General features: G+C 38.8%; 2 protein-coding genes and 1 long non-coding RNA gene across 3 annotated transcripts; 1 reads left to right on the top strand and 2 right to left on the bottom strand.

Annotated features, from left to right (window-relative positions):
- Positions 1 to 754: 754 nt before the first annotated feature.
- Positions 755 to 17,097, bottom strand: LOC122656146. The gene is made up of 3 exons (XR_006332050.1): positions 17,087 to 17,097; positions 11,384 to 11,386; positions 755 to 910 (listed from the first exon to the last, which is right to left on the bottom strand). It is a non-coding gene; the product is annotated as an uncharacterized LOC122656146 (long non-coding RNA).
- LOC122656145 (sm-like protein LSM1B) lies at positions 1,167 to 11,088 on the top strand. Its single transcript, XM_043850599.1, has 5 exons — positions 1,167 to 1,385; positions 2,230 to 2,298; positions 2,390 to 2,505; positions 2,594 to 2,656; positions 10,753 to 11,088. The coding sequence occupies exons 1-5, from the start codon at positions 1,325 to 1,327 to the stop codon at positions 10,828 to 10,830; spliced, it is 387 nt and encodes a 128-aa protein (XP_043706534.1). The 5' UTR covers positions 1,167 to 1,324; the 3' UTR covers positions 10,831 to 11,088.
- LOC122656144 lies at positions 12,442 to 15,278 on the bottom strand. The gene is made up of 3 exons (XM_043850598.1): positions 15,028 to 15,278; positions 14,664 to 14,785; positions 12,442 to 13,072 (listed from the first exon to the last, which is right to left on the bottom strand). The coding sequence occupies exons 1-3, from the start codon at positions 15,158 to 15,160 to the stop codon at positions 12,752 to 12,754; spliced, it is 576 nt and encodes a 191-aa protein (XP_043706533.1). The 5' UTR covers positions 15,161 to 15,278; the 3' UTR covers positions 12,442 to 12,751.
- Positions 17,098 to 17,395: the final 298 nt, after the last annotated feature.

Here is a 17,395-nt window from a genome sequence, read left to right as displayed (position 1 = left end):
CTAGTAATATAATATTATGCCTATATATTACTAATATTAATATTAGATTGTATTATACTTCTATACTAATATTATAGTATAATAATATAGGGAAAAAGATCTCTACTTGGTGGTGTTTTCTACGTCCTCTCACAGGGCACCGTGAAATGACGCCTCTGCCTCCTGGGTAGATACCTAGGTGTGCTCTTCCATTGATCCAGACGCTTGTGTAAAGATCATGCGACCAAGTAGAGATCTGTTGCCCAATAATATATTATATTATATATTGAATATTATTATAATATATGAACCACGTAGAGGAATCAGAACCAAATTTTGAAACCGATATCGAACCAAGCAGATTCAGTTTGAGTATCGAATTTCAGAACCAATTTTATTCTTGATTTGGTTCTGGATCACACCAACACTCTTTAGAATTGAACCCAAACAAAATGGAATAACCGATTTACACCCCTAATTCAAAGGTGATAACCGGCGGCTCATCCAACTTATGAATCTTAATCCATTAAATGAATGACAGGTGCAAGTTGAGGACCCTAACTTAAGTGCAATTGGTTCAGGTTACATCATTGTTTCAATAATTGGATCATACTTTAAATTTTAAGTAAGATCCGATTAGCATTTGATGCGGTAAGTTCTTTTCGGATTACAAATGGATATTACCCGATCCATCCGTGGACTAGCCTCTAGCATATGTACGTATTATAATTACCGTCTTTTTGGTCAAAGGGTTTTTACTCTCTCTCTCTCTCTCTCTCAATCGATGAGGAGAAAGAGAGAAATGGGTTATCTGTGCGAAAAGGAAGTTGCAGGCGCTGATCAAAAGTTCCAAACTTAGCCCTAAAATTCTGATCTTTCCCGCCCCAAGTCTCGTTCTCTCCTTCCTTCGTTCTTTGTCCACTCTTGTTCTCTCTCCATCTAATTTAGCCCTACTTACCTTCTGTTTTTTATTCTTTGGGGGCAACTGGATCTAAGTGTTTAAACCTTGGAATTCTTCATTTCGTTCTTTAAGGACTTTGTTTTTACTGCCAGGGTCTTTATCTGAACAAATTTGAGTCTTAGATCTTAAGTATTGTGACTTTAAGGTTTTTGTGCAGTCAGGTGTTTTTTTTTTTTAATTTTAATATCTATTAACATATCTGAAGTTAGGGTTGACTTTTGCTGGATGGGTTTCACCCTTCTCTTTTTAAATTTTTCTGCTTTACTGAGGATTTCGTTGTCTGGGAGTTCGTGAGGCATTGGAGAATCGAGCTGCCAATGCCATTTGTTACGGTTTTGAAGAGTTTTTCGGTGAGTTTTGGGATACCGAAAAAGTTAGAATTCAATGTCTTGGGCAGGCCCGGAAGATATCTTTCTTTCCACGTCTCTTGCGAGCTACCTTGACAGTAAGCTCTCTCTCTCTCAGTAACCTAATTGTGATTTCTGGGCTATCTATGTTGCTTCTTGTTATATGCCAGAGCTCTTGTGAATTGTGTACTCTCGATTTTTTTTTTCTGAAATATGCTGGGGTGGAGTAATCACTTGGACAGTCATGCAATTTGGTCGGTTACTTTATACTTTATTAGAGAATCAAGTTATGCTAATTTCTTATTGCAGGATTTTACTGAACTTAGTCTTTACTTTCTATGTTTAAATAAATTAAATTAGTTTGGGGTGTCGGATGTGTGAAAAGCTGTACGTTCCGTTTTTGAAGCAGTTTGGATGATTTTCTTCATTGCCATGAAGCTTGGGGAAGAAACGTTGTCATTTACTCATTTTATCATGGGTTCTCATGCACTTGGGACCCTGGTCATGGAAAACTGTACAGTAAGGGCGACAAAAATAGAGATAGTTTATCTGGCAATTGATTGGATTGTGACGTCAGTCACTGTGAAATTAGCCTTTTCATTCATCTATTTTAAACTGGAAGAGTTGAACCTATACTATATGGTTGGTTTGGAGGAGTATTGATTATTGAAGTAACATGTGTGTAGCTCATACACTTTGTTTTTTTATTGAGAAATTTATGGAATGTTTATGTTATATGGATTGGCTGGGGTTCTAAATGCAAATTTGATGTCATCTACAGCCTGGTAGTCCTCTCTACTCCTCCCTCCCTTGCCAGAAGTACAGTTGGTGACCAATCTAATTCATCTGTGTTTTCTAACGTGTAAAAAGTTTATCAATGAGAAAAATTCCTAAAGTTTTCATGTCTAATTTTTACTGTCTGCTCATTTATGTATTTCACAGAGAAACTTCTCATTTTGCTGCGAGATGGTCGAAAACTCTTGGGGATACTTCGCTCTTTCGATCAATTTGGTATCATTCCGTTAGCTCATTTATTTCCTGATGTTTCATATACCCATTCTTCCTCATTAAATGACTATTCAATTTCATTCATTATATACAGCCAATGCTGTTCTTGAAGGTGCTTGCGAGCGGGTGATTGTTGGTGATCTTTATTGTGACATTCCCTTAGGTCTCTATGTAATTCGTGGAGAGAATGTTGTCTTAATTGGTGAGCTGGTATGGGAAATATCTTGTTACTATGTGATTTATTGTTGCAGGACCTAGCTCTTGCATGTCTTCCTAAATTTGTTTGTTGTTTGGACAGGACCTCGAGAGGGAGGAGCTTCCCCCGCATATGACTCGTGTTCCAGCTGCAGAAATAAAAAGGGTAAGGGTTTCTATGGCAGCTTCTCTTTCTCTCACTCTTTTCGTTGGATACTTGGATATAATTGCCTTGGTGATAAAGATAATCATTTGATGTTTCAAAGCTTGTGCAAATGTTCCCATTTCCTGTCTCTACAAATGAAGGTTATCTGGCTTAATGAATGGCCAGACATTTAGATGTGGCTGCTGACTGCCATAGATGGACTATAATTATTAGCCTCGTGTTGTTTGATTGTAATTGGTTGTAAGACCGCCGAAAGAGTATATTTGTCCAATGTATGTACTATATCCACTAGATATATTATATTTTTCAAAACTATCAAAGACTCCATCATCAAAATCTGAATCTGTGACCTGTTTGAGGAACAATTCCATTTACTGGTATTAGATTCAAGAATTGTTTGAATGCATCTGTATTATGATGTAGATGTGTCGGCACAATGGTTAAGCACAGATTCACTTCTTATACCATCTCAAAAGTGATTATTTTAGATATTTGGGCTCAATCGCAAATAAAGTAGGTGATATAAAGGATGATGTTGCCCAGAGGATTACAATAGGATGGATGAAGTGGAGAGGTGTGTCTAGAGTGTTGTGTGATCGGCATATTCTTTTAATGCTAATGAAAAATTTTACAGAACTATCATACGACTGGCTATGATGTATGGTGTGCATGGTTCAAAATCTCGCGATATTTCGCCGAAATATCGCTTAATTTCGTATATCTCGAGCTTACCGAGATGCGAAATCAGGTCGAAATGAAAAATACCATATTTAGTCGATATCTCGTGAGATATCGTGAGATATCGACGATATCTCGTGAGATATCGACAATATCTCGATATCTCGTGAGATATCGGCGAAATATGGTATTTTGGCTTAAAGTGTCACGTGAAGGGGGCTTTAATACAATATTTCGCAAATTTCGGTCCATATTTCGACCGAGAGCTGCATTTGCTAAGGAATTTCAGTCTTTTGCCTATTCTTCCACTCTTCCAAGCTCTCATCCAACACTCTAGCCATTGTTCAAGCACATTGTTGTCGGATTTTCGCGGTAAACTCATCGGAGGGTCATCTAAGCTCATCATCCAAGCTTTTTCCACTATTTAAGGTAAATTCTATTCCTCTAAAACTATTTTTTGAAAAGACTATGTACAAATTTTGTTGGATGGTGATGATATTAATATATGTTAGACACGAGGCCGATCTATAGCCTCACGAGTGTCGAAATTTTTTTCCATATGTATTTTTTTTTTTTTCTGGTTTTAAAAATTCATTTTCCTACAATTAAAATAGGAAATAATTAGGGGTAATATGACTTAGATGGTAATGAATTAAATATATGTTAGACACCAATGGCCGATCTACGGCTTCACGGTGTCGGTTTATTTTTCTCGCTCTTAAATAATTATTTTAATTTTCGCACATACCACTCCATTGGCATCGGATTATGGTGCATCACAACCTTACGATGGATATAGATATGGATCATCATCATATGGGCGTTTAGTGGGGTAGGGGACTATGACTACTACCCATCCCGAGGACATCTGGATCATCTTTTGTAAATAACATCTTTGCATACCCTAGCGGACCTAACTACCAACCTCACCGACCATACATGCGACCAATGCCATCGCCTCTGCGCGGCGCCAACATCATATCACGAAGGATCATCTTCTTCACGGATCGGATCGATTGGTAACCCTAGTTTATATCCTAGGATAGGTTACCTACAGATGTTGATGATTCCATTTACGTGACACTTGTGGATGACTACACTCGCTTTCTTCTCCGATTCTATACCGTGGTCCACATATGTCCTTCAAACAGAGAGCAATGGACGTCGACTCGGCGAGGCATGAGTGGGATTGATCCAGGGAGGCACAAAGAACTACTATTAGCGCTTAGCACTTGTAATTTGTAACTTAAGTTGTGATTTCATTGATCTATGAACTTGTGAGTTGTGACTTGCGAGTTGCGAGTCTTGTGACTTACTAACTTTGACACTTAGTGTATTGCCTTTAAGGCTTTAAGCGAGTTATTGAATATTATGGAGTTTATGAGAATCATAGCACTCATCAATGTGTATTGGCTTTAACTTGATATGTGATGAAGTTAAATACTATTATTAAATATTAACTGCCTAATCTATGTGTATTTAACTATTTATACATTAGGTCGGCGACCGTATGTCAATCAAGGGTGCAAGCCCAAAACACCAATTTGAATTCACATTTTTACAATTTTATGGTTTAAATGTGTTTATTAAGCTTAAATAAGGCTGTCCATGAAGTTTCGGCCTAGATATGGCCAAAAACCCCGAGATGGACCCCAAATATTGCAGAAAAATGCAATATTTCGGTCATATTCGCGATATCTCGGATATTTCGGATATCTCGGTAGGCCCGAGATACCGATATATCGCGAGATATAGTACTATGATGGTGTGGAATGTTGGGCAGTTAAGAAGCGTCATATAGATAAACTAAGTGTAGCCGAGATGAGGATGATGAGATGGATCTATAGCAAACTAGGAAGGATAAAGTAAGGAATGACCATATTAGAGCCGAGATGAGAATGTTCAGATGTATGGTGTGGAGTGTTGGGCTTATTTTATTGGAAATGAGCCTTGGGTTGGGTTATGCATGTGTTGGGCATTTGATCCCATGTGTTTTCATTGTAATGGGCCTAAAGTATGGGTAGAAGGTAGGCATACGGGATGGGATTAGGCTTCATGAGTTTAGTTTGTCTTTATTTTAAGTTGTTTAATAGGCTTTGAATTCTCTCACCTTGTGTGAGTAGGTTTCCTTTTTAAATTATGCTTAGTTATTAGCTACGGGATTAGCTTTTCATAGTCAGATTAGGAGTTTGATTTAGTTTTTCTATATAAAGCTTGAAAGAGCCATTGGCTCACAGACGATTTAGATGAATGAAAGTTTGAAGTAGTTTTCTTCAATGTATGCTATGCGAGTTAGTAGGAGGTGAGAAATCCTTGGAGGGCAGTGAGATTCTGTACCTTGTTGGTGTGAAGCCTTGGACAGTGGGATTCCAGTTAGTGGGAAGCCATTGTTATCCTTTTCTTTTCTCTATACTCTGTTTTTACTGCAATTCTGCCATTCTTAATGTTGTCTGCAATATCATTCCAATCACCATCAGATTGCTGATTTAGTGGTGAGTTCATACTTCATAACCGGATTCACATTCTGTTTTCTGCAATCATTAATTAAAATTATTAGTTTTCAAAATCTGTCTTCAGTTTCTGATTCTGTTAGTTAATTCTAACTATCCTACTTTTACTAGGATTGTTTGATTTTGATAATTTTATAATGTTGATCATGTTTCTGATTTCAGAATTGGTCTATTGATAATTTTCCCTTTCCAATTCTGTTTTCAATTTTCTAGTTTCTTGACTATTAGTCGAAGTCCTATTTCAAGTAGGACAAAATATTCCCTTTGAATGCTGAACTCGATATCTTGTCATTACTGGTCTGATTTGTTTGAAGTTGATACCATAGCATCAATTTTGTTTGGGGATTATAATTCTTCTGTCTGATTAGTATTCTGATTTGTTAATTGACTGTCATCCTTCTCCTAAGCAAACTATGATTCTTTAATAAATTCTGATCCAACCATTGGATCGACCTGAAACTTTCAGCAAGGGTTCCTTACCTCGAGAACAGAAGTTGACCAGAATTTTATACTGATCTGACTTCTTGGTTCTGTTTAATTAGAAATTTCCTAATTGCTGGAATTTAATCTTGAATATTCTACAATTATTTTTAATCAGGACATCTATATTATTTATTTGTGTGTGTCAGAGTTTGACCTTCATCTGATAAGGTTGACTTTTTTGTTTACTTTTCAACTTGGGTTTATTTGGGATTTTGTCCAGGAGGTGTCTAGACTGAACCTAGGGTTCATCCTGCCTACCCCCCACCATGCGAATTCTGAGGAGACACATGAGTTATGCAAATAGGAGGGTTGGGAACAGGTGGGCTAAGGATATCATATTGGATCTTGCAGAAGTCATACAAACAGGAACTGACAGAACAGTAATAGCCATTGGATGGTAATGTGGTATTGAATCATTCTGTGGTGATGGAGGAACCCGCATAATTATGCTTAGTTGGAAAGTTCAATTAGGTTTGTAGTATGAGTTGAGCTCGTGGGCAACATGTGAATGGCAGAGTATTCAGAACAAGGTTTCTTAGGATTGCTCTATTGTGATCCATTTTGGTCGTAATTGGGACTACAAAAATGTTAGGTTTCGAATACGACCTGGAAGCTGTTCTTTGTTAGATAAACAATCTGAAGAGCATAAAGCAATAGTGCTTACCCAAACATTAATTGTTTTTCGAAGTAATTCTTGGGAACACCTCGGGTATTTTCTGGCTTTTATTCTCAATGAATAGTGTTCTAGTATTCATTGATTTGGAAAGTCTCCACTCAGAAGAACAAATTTTTTCTTCTGTTGCATAGTTCTGCTACAATGACTCCTTGAATATGACACAAATTCCTTGTCTTTATCAAGAACAATAATCAGAAGAATGAATTTTTCTTCGCTTCTAGCATTGTCCTCATCTCCGTGGATCCATTTTTATATGGGCTTCATATGTCAGGATAAGAACGAATCTTTGTTAATCATTCGTCTTCAAAGTGGGGTCAATCTTCACTTGTCTTTCTTGTGAACATGTTGGAGTAGATAAGAACGAATTGTTATCGTCCTTTAATATGGGTCCACTGCGTTTCAGATGGGCGGCTTGACAATCGAGTCATGGTTCTTGCATGTTTCGAGCTTCAATATAATCTTCACTGGGTGAGTTGGCTGGTGACAAAGCTTGATCCTTAAATGGGAGGATCCAGTTTATGATCCACTATGGATGGTCCAATCTATTGGAAAATTGTTATTTTGTGCTGTGTTATTGGTGTATCCAAGCTCAATGGGACTGATTGGTTTGATCTTGCTTTGGAAGGTTGGAGAGAGTGATGACAAACCTTTAACTTTTATTTTGTCATTAAAGGTGGCCAATATTTACAGTTTGATGATGATGATGCTGTTATTGTGGAATATTTATGTGGAGTATGTAACAGAGGAGATGATTGGGCTATGATGTGTTTGATTCGTGCTATTGGATTATTGTTACATTTGTGAGACTGATGCAGATTTATCACCAAAATAGGCTTGTTTTATTAGAAATAAGTCTAGGGTTGGGTTCTATGTATGTTGGACCTTTGGTCCCATGGGTTTTCTATGTAATATGCCACTTTTATGGCCTTAAAGTAGGGGTACATAGGTTGCATACGGGATTAGCTCTATACTTGGTATATTTTCATGTTTTAAATTGAACCTGTCACCTTTTTTTATTTAATGTAATTTTGTTTTTTCTTTGGGTCTATACCTCCCACGAATTAGTCAATGGAAGTGATATTAGAGTTAGCCAGCTAGGAGTATTTACACTCCTAGGCTGCATAGGAATTGGGCCTTTGGCCATTATAAATAAAGGATTCAATGGGGGAGTTATTCTCACCTCGGAATTTTTGAAAATTGCTATTGTTGCTCTGCAACTTTGTTTCTTCTTTGAAGAATTGTTTTGTGTTTGATCAAAGCTGGTGGGATTGGTGTTTGATCCAATCGACACCTTCCGGTGTGAAGCCCAGGTGGTTCTTTTGAAGCTCTCCTTCAAGTTACTAGAAGATTTCTTTCAAGTTCTAGTTAAAGACCCAATTTTTATTCAAGTTTCATCCTCAAACAAGCTGCTGCCAAAAGTAATCTGCAACTACAGTAAGTTTGAGACATCCCCATCTCCATCCTCCTCCTTCTAATCCTCTACAACCCCAACCCTAGTTTTCCCCTTTGTTATTTTCAGTTTTCCCAAACCCTAAATTCCCCAGACCTAACTAGCCATCAGAACTTCAACCACAGCACCCTTGCCCATAAGGAGAACTCGATCTCCCTTGCTGCCCATTCCAACCACTGAAACCCTAATTCCCTCCATCTCAAATCAATACCCAAAACCCCAATTTCTGCCCAGCCCAAACCAACCGTCAGAACAGTCTAAAAATTTGATCGATTATCCCTCATACCCTCCTAAAAAAACCATTCAAGTTTGGTTAACTTCTTTCCAGCCACACCCTAGAAATCCATCTTTCCCACTTTTCTAAAACCCGAAACCCTAACCCCTAAATTGCTGTTAATTCAAATCAGCATACTTCCTTCCATTAAAACATCTCAGGGACCTTCACTGTTAGAGTCTCCCTACCTTGACTTGACATAACCCTAACACCAAACCCTAACCTTAATTTCACCAAAACCCTATTTTTGACCTAGCCAATTTACCTGTTCATAATAGATCCTGGTTTACTGGCTCCTAGTTGGTCCCATACGAATCTAGGACTACATTAGAGACCCTACAGTGGTTAAAACTTAGAAGTTAGGAATGAGGTTCCTAAGATGATTAACATTATTGTAGTTTAGGCGAAATTTATGCAATATAGTTTTTGTGAGATTCACAGAGGAAGATATTTTTATTCTAGAGGAAGGGGCAGATGGTCAAGGGGGCATGTGGTGGGAGAAGATGGAGGGGGTTGGGTTATTTGAATGTGGTAGAGAATAGGGTGCAGAAACAAAAGGCAGCAGTATAGTTATAAGGGATGGTGGCAGTAATTTACCTCATTATAAAGGAAAACATTTTGTGGGTAGCGCATATAAGGAAAAGAGAAGGGATGAGATAGTGAACGAAAGGTAGTCATCTATGGATAATGGATGCTGGTGTTATGCTGGCAGAGTCTGTGGGATTCGAACCCTAGACCAGGGATCATAAGCAGTCTTCACCGCTCACACTTTGACTTTTCACCACTGACTATTTTACCTATTTGGGAATGAAGAATCTAGTGATGGCCCGCTTATGGATTTGAATGGGACGGATTAAGTGACATTGTGTTATTTTGGGGGGTGTGGGGTGGGGAAAGGAAATCCACAGGCATTTTTAACACTGTCAATTTTTAAAAGAAACGCAACTTTAAGGAATCAAAGAAAAAGCCTCTCTACGAAGCGGGGGTAAGGCTGCATACGTCTGCCCCTCCCCAAGCCCTGCAGTAGCTGGAGCCTCGTGCACTGGGACGACCTTTTTTTTTCCCTCTCTAACTTCCCCCTTTCTCTAATTATTTCCAAGTTCGTCTTCATTTATGGCTTGGATTCCCAGTTGGCATTAGTTTGACTTGACAAGATAAAATGGGAAAACAACTAAAATTCTTGCTTTAAATTCTTGGGATGGACTAAGATTTTGGAACAACTAAGAAGCCCAAAGTGTCAAAGGAATATTCTTCAGTGTCAAAAAACCCTGCAAGGGAGAGAAGGCTTTTGTGCTTTTCTCATGTCATTCATCATCTTGAGTCATGAGATCTGAGGTACTGGATTATCTGTCTTGGCAGTCGCCACCTTTCAGGGATCTGAGGTGCATAGTTAACTGCCTTTGATCAAACGGACGATTTTAGATACGTTGCGTATTAGTTGATTGTTCCGAGTCTTGCCATAGGCTTCTGTTCATTTTATAAGGAATTCTGTTGATGTCAAATCAAAACAAATTCCTTGTTTGTCTTGCCAAGTGAAGTTTATAGATGAGCATACCATTAGAAGTTCTGTGTATAACCGCCATTTTATAAGGAAATTTTTTTTTTAAATTAGTAGACCCTAATCTTAGTAATTTGATTTCCAAATACATCATCATCATCATCATTATTATTATTATGGGAGGGGGATTGCTGCTCGAATGCGTTGCCCCTGTACCGTGGAAGCCAATAAGAGTGCACGTGGAGGCACCCAACATGGGTGAGATTTTTCATTTCACGGGGGCGGGGGGGTTATTTTGCCCTTCCTGTGTCTGGGCGCAGGTGCCACGCAACCTGGCAGCCTGCCTTCTTTTTCCATATTATTATATACTCATTTATTTTATGCAAAGCTGCTGCATGTCCATTAGAGTGCCTTCTTCTCACTACGGGAAATGTTGCTGTCATATATGGGACGAGTGGGTCACTTATGACCATGCAAATATTTATGGCTTTCTATAACAAGGGTATACTGTTGCCTCACATTTGCAGGCACAGAAAGCGGAAAGGGATTCTACAGATCTGAAAGGCTCCATGAGAAAGAGGATGGAGTTCCTTGATCTGGATTGATGATTTATCCTCATAACATTTGATCCTCAATTTTTGGTCAGTGACTAAATGCCATGTCTGCAAATATTATCATGGTTGGTTGCTGCCAAGGGAGATCGATCATCAGGGAAGATGGTTTTTTGCCCCCTTTCTCCATCCATTTGTTATTCCTCCACCATGAATTTGGACAAGTGGAATGCTATCCTCCCCTCTGGTTCTTGACAATTCTGAAGAGTGAATTTAACATGTGAATGGATGTATCAAGTTGCTATAATATTTTGAACGATGGTGATGCTTTTGCTTCCTGTGGTTGCGATTGTAAGCAATTGACCAGAAGGGTGATGGGAGAGAAGCTACCTTGCAATATCTGATTTGGATTGTAAGATACAAATTGGTTTGAGGGTGAGGAATTCAATATTTGTTTACGATGAAATTATTTCTCCCTGAGAACATTTTTCTTTAACAATCTCTGTATGTGTGCGGCCTTGGCTTCCTCACTAATGTCAAATTGTAGAGGAAGGTTGTGGGCCTTGCAGAAGAGAATATCAATTATCAACCCTTCAAAAGTGGAAACGTCCTTTATGAAACTTCCATTCCATTGTTTAACATGGAGAAAGGCTTTATAAGGTAAAAAACTTGTATTTTGATGGGTTGCAGGTTAAATCATCCTCTGGATAGCGTGTGCATAGTGAAGTGTGAACTGTGTTAAGATTTAGGTCAGTGCCATGGGTCTACAAATCCGATACTTGTTTTGTCAAGCCATTGTTTCATGATATCGTTGCAATAATCGGAAAGTGCAAGTTTAGATATAGCCTATCAATGGATCTAAAGGGACAAAGATAATGAATGATGCATGGTACGCCATGAGCAAGCTCAAGCTCAGCAGTCATCGACTCAGCACCAATTGATTCTTTTCCACTAAAGACTAATTCCAGAATCTAGGCTACTAGTAGGTGACTGTAGTACTTAAAAACTTCCAGTGTTTGTGCACTGGAGCTCATACCTCTACCATCTCTTCTTCAGTGCATCCTCAGTAAATTGGCCCAGAGTACCCTGGAGAGAGTTTCATCAGCAAAGGCATTGCCTTTGCTGTCTATATGGAGGCAGCGAGGGCCTTTATTCCGCTTTTCCCAATCAGAATGAGCGTGTTTCATACTTGGGTACACATTTCTCTAAATCAGAATGCCTATTGTTTTTCCTCCCTTCCCTTGGTACTTTATCTGGCATTTAAATTGCAATGGTTGGATCTCTAGCTTTTCATGTGGATGGATAGTTTACCAAATAAATAAATGAATAGTGTAACTTTTAAATCTGTGGAAAGGAATCATTGTTACTATTGCCCATATCCTACCTACTTTTGCTTGTAAACGCAGGAAAATACGTTAGTGTTGGGGTGTGTAATTGTTAGAACTCAAGGAAACAGAGGTACGAGCCTATAGAACAGATCTTATTCAAGGTCGTGTCAGGGTGGGTATTTGTGTATCATATATTCCCTATTCATATTAAGGAGGGGAATGACAATCAGGTTTCTCTTGGTTGTTACTTGTTAGATTTCCTCCCCTGAAAATAATGGAGTTGAAACCATTCTGCCACTGGTGGATGCGTCTCATGTGGAAGTTTGGTTGACATGTCAAGTATGAAAATCTGTATTACTTATACAAAATAAAGCAAATAGTCCAATACAGTGACGACCATATGATTAAGATAATGATACTGTCCATCCAACAGCAGAAGAACCCATATCCATCCTCGATGTGTATAGGCATTAGTGAAAGTCCTATGTGTGACTTACACTAGCCATTGGAGGGAGGGGGGTTTGTGTGTGTGACTTTCTTGGTTGGGAGCGAGATGAAGAGAAGGGAAGTGAGTTCATAACATAGTTTTTCAAACAAAACTCGAAAGTATTCGGTCCAGATTTCACTCCAGCTAACTGGGCATTTGATCAGTTGGGGAAGGTGAGGTACACAATCAGAGACTCCAGCTTTGGAAAACTTGCAATCAGCTCACTGCGTTTTGCCAACTGAAAGTCTTCAAACTGGAAAGCTGGAGCGCAGGTGCACCCGACAAGGGAGTAGTGGCTCTCTGCATCCTTTTGTGGAGCCATAACTAATGAGTTACCATCTGGTGAAATTTCAACATCCCTAGTTGGATATGCACCAAACCACACATTTGGAGCTACAGTGTATTGGGGTCGCTGGCCTGCTTCTAGGTCAAGCCCCAGGGTGGTCATCTTGATGTGGCCATCATCGCTCAACTCCAGTACCTGATACAATGGGCATATAATTTTAGGAAATGGGGAGGCAAAGTGAGGTTCATACCAAGCAAGCTGATGACAATCTTCCAACATAGAAAATTTGTGTACTTCATCTCTTCCTACAGTTGCTGTATTGTAAATCGAAGTTACAACAGAAAAGCATTATATTGGAAACAAACATAACATAATTACCAATCACTGCTTCAATAAAATAAGTAGATTAGAACGAGTAACTTTTATATTCATGTCCAGTTGAAGCACTTTGCTAGAGGACTCACATTGAACCCTCTCTCTCTCTCTCTCTCTCTCACACACACACACACACACACAATGGGCATGCAACAAAAGGAGAAGCAAAGATGGAATTCTCTTTGCTGCACCACAAATTTGTTAATTGTGTTCAGTGAGAGGGAAATCAGTCAATCCATCTTTTCGCCCTGTTAATTACTATGGAGTCCTTTTTCCAAATCTCTCTTAACAATGCATGTACCATAAAATATGTATGGATTCTTACAGTACTTCACTCACTTTGTCTTTGGTCAAACCACTAACCTCTCTGGAGAATTCATATCCATTGGTAAATACAAGTTTATGGGAATATAAGCACATAGGGTTTCTTTATTTGAATATGACCATTCAACAGATGATGGAATTTTTAGGGCTCACTAGGCCTCAGGAAATATCAGAAAAATTACATCATTCAGGAGAGGGTGGAAATAGTTAGACCATTGCTTTTATCACCACAGCTGGAGACTTTTTGTTGCCCATCCATTGACAAACTCCACAAGACTCAATGTTTTGATGAGAGTTCCTTCAGAAATATGGGCTTACCCAGCTTTGGAGATTGAAGTGTGGGATGGTAGGGGGCTAGTGTTTGTGCATGTACTGTCAGATCTCAATACTCAATGACTGGGGATACAGAATTTATTCCCAAAGTGTACTCTTCTCCTGCCAAAGGTTGGTTATCTCTTGGGTTATGAGCCCTTGGAGAGTCAATTTATAGTTATCCAACTCTGTTGCTTATTTTGGATCATCTTTTACCATTCTTGATTCCTTCATGACTATTATATATTCCTCCTTTATATTCTCATTGAATTGATTAGGAAAAGAAAAGAAAAAGAAAGGGATGAAACTAAATGTGAATAGAAGCAACTGATAAAGTTATCTACAACAATTTCATATATCAATTTCCTGAAAATAATAGAGATCATCTATACTGGGCAACGGTAAGGTTGCTCCATTGTGACCAAGTGATCACAGTTCGAGTCTGGAAACAGCCTCTGCAAAAGCAGGGGTAAGGCTGCGTACAACCTCCCCAGACCCCGCAGTGGCGGGAGCCTGGTGCACTGGGTATGCCCTTTTTTATCTATACCCGCAACCAGATGGCTATTCCAACAACCGTCACAATTTTTGAAAACTATGACTTTGAAATTGAGGAACTGGATAGCAACCCCAACCCCACCCCCCCACCCCATAAAAAAAAAAATTCCATATTGGCTGATTGATCTACCGATCCCATCCATGAATTACTAAATTAGATTGACAGTGAGTGAAGATCACTAGTTCATAAAAAGGGAATCAAAGAGAAGTTCATCCATACCGTGAGAGGTTCTCCCATGTAAAAATGCCAAGTTTCTGCAGATGGAATACGATGGAGGCGTGAGACACTCCCTGATGGCAGCAAGAAGTAAATGCATGTGCTGACGGGGCGATCAACCTTGTCTGTAAAGAAGTTCTAAGGTCAGAGTCGATCAAGGCCAATTTTTTACTTCCTGGGTGGATTCGGTTGTGTATATAATGGGAGGAAGCAAGAATAAGAAGGGGAGTGGGGGTGAGAAATGAAATGGGAAAACATTCAACGCCCAGATGAGTAAACCAGATAAATGATAAATTTAAGAAGAAAAATCGATAAAAATAGACAAATCAATGAGTCACGATTGAGACTTCGGACCCTAAATACTCACACTCAGAGGGAAGTTGCGACTTGAGGAGAGTAACTGACGAATCTCTGAAAGTTTCTGAATAGAAACCTCCTTCTGGGTGAGGATTCAGATTCAACAGCGCCGCAATCTCAGAACCCTTCTTGTTTGGATCCATTTTAGCTCTGCAATGCTCACTCTGCAACGACAATCAATCTTCCAATTGTTTCACTTTCACACTTTCACAGTCACTGTACGGCTTCACCTGTTTTCTCCTGCTGCTCTATCATGAGTTCCCAAATTTTGTTTGAAGGGTTTACTACTAGAAAAATAATGAGACAAGGATCTCTCTTTCTCTCTCATTGGCTTTTACAATTTTCATGTATTGTTCTAGCTAGACCCAAAAAAATGTTCTGTTTTAGAAGTCTTTGTAGCCTCCACTCTCCTCCGCTGGTTGATTCAACAACACACTGAGTAATGTTCCCACGTGACCCAGGAGATTGGGTACAACAACTATTGGAAGAGTTTGTGGGGGTTGTTTTATCTTGGTCACATTACCCAGATAGGATCACAAGGGACATCTACGATCTTAAGGAAAGTTACACAAGTGGCACAACTCAGCCCCATCAAATTTCTTGATGAATTTGATGTTCATGTGTTAGTTAAGGCTGTTAATTGGGCACCAAAACTGCAAATCGGACTGGAGCCGACCTACAAAAAATGGGAACTGATTCACCCAATAATTTATTGGGTCGGTTCTGAATCTGTCGATAAGTTATTGGGCTGATTTTGGATCTGTCAATTAAACAGTTTCAAAATAGATAGACCAACTAAAAACCGTTGGAATTGGAACTGGAACAAAATCCACATCCTAACCATATATATTATATAATTCTTAAGTCTTGAGGTCTTGACAGCTAAGTCAAGCCCTTTATAAAAAAAAATGATGATAAATTGCGTATCTCATGTGATGGAAATTAGTATCTTAGAGTTCCCAAAGCAAATATAATGTTTTATTACAATATTATTGAATATATATAGCATGTGTTAGAAGATTTTTTATTTAAGTTTTTGTTTTTTTTAATTTTGGACTGCTTGGAACCGATTAGAAATCGGAACCAGCCCACCTATTAGTTAATGGTCTTGGTTCCCAGGTATAGAATCAATTACCATATTGGTCAAGTTCTGATCCTGACTCCTTAGGATTGAAACCATTAAGGAACCGGACCAATTGATACCCTTAGTTGTAGATGATGTAGAATGGTCTGAATTCAATTACCTAACCATAAGATATCCAACTCTCATTTTATATATTAGTTTATCATATTTGGTACAGAAGATTCCTCTACAATCAAGAATGGTTTGAATTCATTCACCTAACCATAAGAGATAAGTCTAACTCTAATTTGGGGAAAAAGATCTCTGTCCGGGAGTGTGGCCTATGCCAGCACTCCCATGAGTCTACCTCTCTCTTTCCCATGTGAAAAGGCACCTCTGCCACCTTGTTTTAAGGAGGAGAGAGATAGACTCATGGGAGTGCTGGAGTAGGCCACACTCCCGTATAGAAAATTACTTCCTATTAATTTATTATATTTGCTATAAAAGACTCCTACAATCAATCGAATTCAATCACCTAACCATAAGGGACAAGTCTACCTCTTTTTTTATTTATTTATTTATTTTTTATATTAATTTAAGGAGAGTGTTGGGCACGCCGCTGGCTTCCCTGGAGCTAACAACTGTGACCAATGGAGAAGGTAGGATGGGGAAAGTAAAAAAAGGATCATTTCCACAGGGGTGAGAGAGACAAACTCAGATTGAGCACAACCCCGGTGTGCTATTATATTTACTACACCTTTGGTGACAATGACATATAGTCCAAGAGATATTCAAAAAGATATACGACTTGTGATTTGATACCGGAGAGAGCGTATCTTTTATGGATTCTTGTCCAACGACTCCAGAATTGGAGCATAAAGGTCTCGTCGGCCATTTCAAGTTTCAACTGATCCAGTATTAGTAATCATGAATTCCTGATTGTATTAAGTCCAGATATTTCAAGAAAACTTTACCAGACTCAAATTTCTGAAGTATGGAGAGTCACTCTCTTTCTCTTCAAGGAGTTGGGTTAGAGTCAGCTTCACGTTTCAACTTTCCACTACATATGCCAAGTCTCTGTCTCTGTCCCACAAATAATTGTTATCCTGCCCAAGGCTGATTAAACCCTATAATCCTTGCTTAATTAATGGTTCCTTATTTGCTCAACACCAAATGTCAGTGATTCATGAATTCCTAGAGATGATTAAACACGAAAGGTTAATGTGCTAACTGGATCAACCTGGAGAATCATGAGATCCAAGAGATGAATAAGTACAAAAGGTTAATCCCCTAAGTGAATCAACTTGGTATGAAA

Source organism: Telopea speciosissima, chromosome 3, assembly GCF_018873765.1.
Source record: "Telopea speciosissima isolate NSW1024214 ecotype Mountain lineage chromosome 3, Tspe_v1, whole genome shotgun sequence".
Lineage (NCBI taxonomy): Eukaryota > Viridiplantae > Streptophyta > Magnoliopsida > Proteales > Proteaceae > Telopea > Telopea speciosissima.
Note: the sequence above shows the minus strand (reverse complement) of the source record. Positions and strands in the feature narration are given on the sequence as shown.

Excerpts from the sequence above, each read along its gene's own strand:
- LOC122656144 (XM_043850598.1), bottom strand. The coding sequence starts at position 15,160 with ATGGATCCAAACAAGAAGGGTTCTGAGATTGCGGCGCTGTTGAATCTG. Across the intron at positions 14,786-15,027 it reads GTCGCAACTTCCCTCTGAGT|ACAAGGTTGATCGCCCCGTC; the intron begins GTGAGTATTTAG and ends ACTTCTTTACAG. Across the intron at positions 13,073-14,663 it reads ACATGGGAGAACCTCTCACG|GTACTGGAGTTGAGCGATGA; the intron begins GTATGGATGAAC and ends CCATTGTATCAG.
- LOC122656145 (XM_043850599.1), top strand. The coding sequence starts at position 1,325 with ATGTCTTGGGCAGGCCCGGAAGATATCTTTCTTTCCACGTCTCTTGCG. Across the intron at positions 1,386-2,229 it reads TCTTGCGAGCTACCTTGACA|AGAAACTTCTCATTTTGCTG; the intron begins GTAAGCTCTCTC and ends TGTATTTCACAG. Across the intron at positions 2,299-2,389 it reads TCGCTCTTTCGATCAATTTG|CCAATGCTGTTCTTGAAGGT; the intron begins GTATCATTCCGT and ends CATTATATACAG.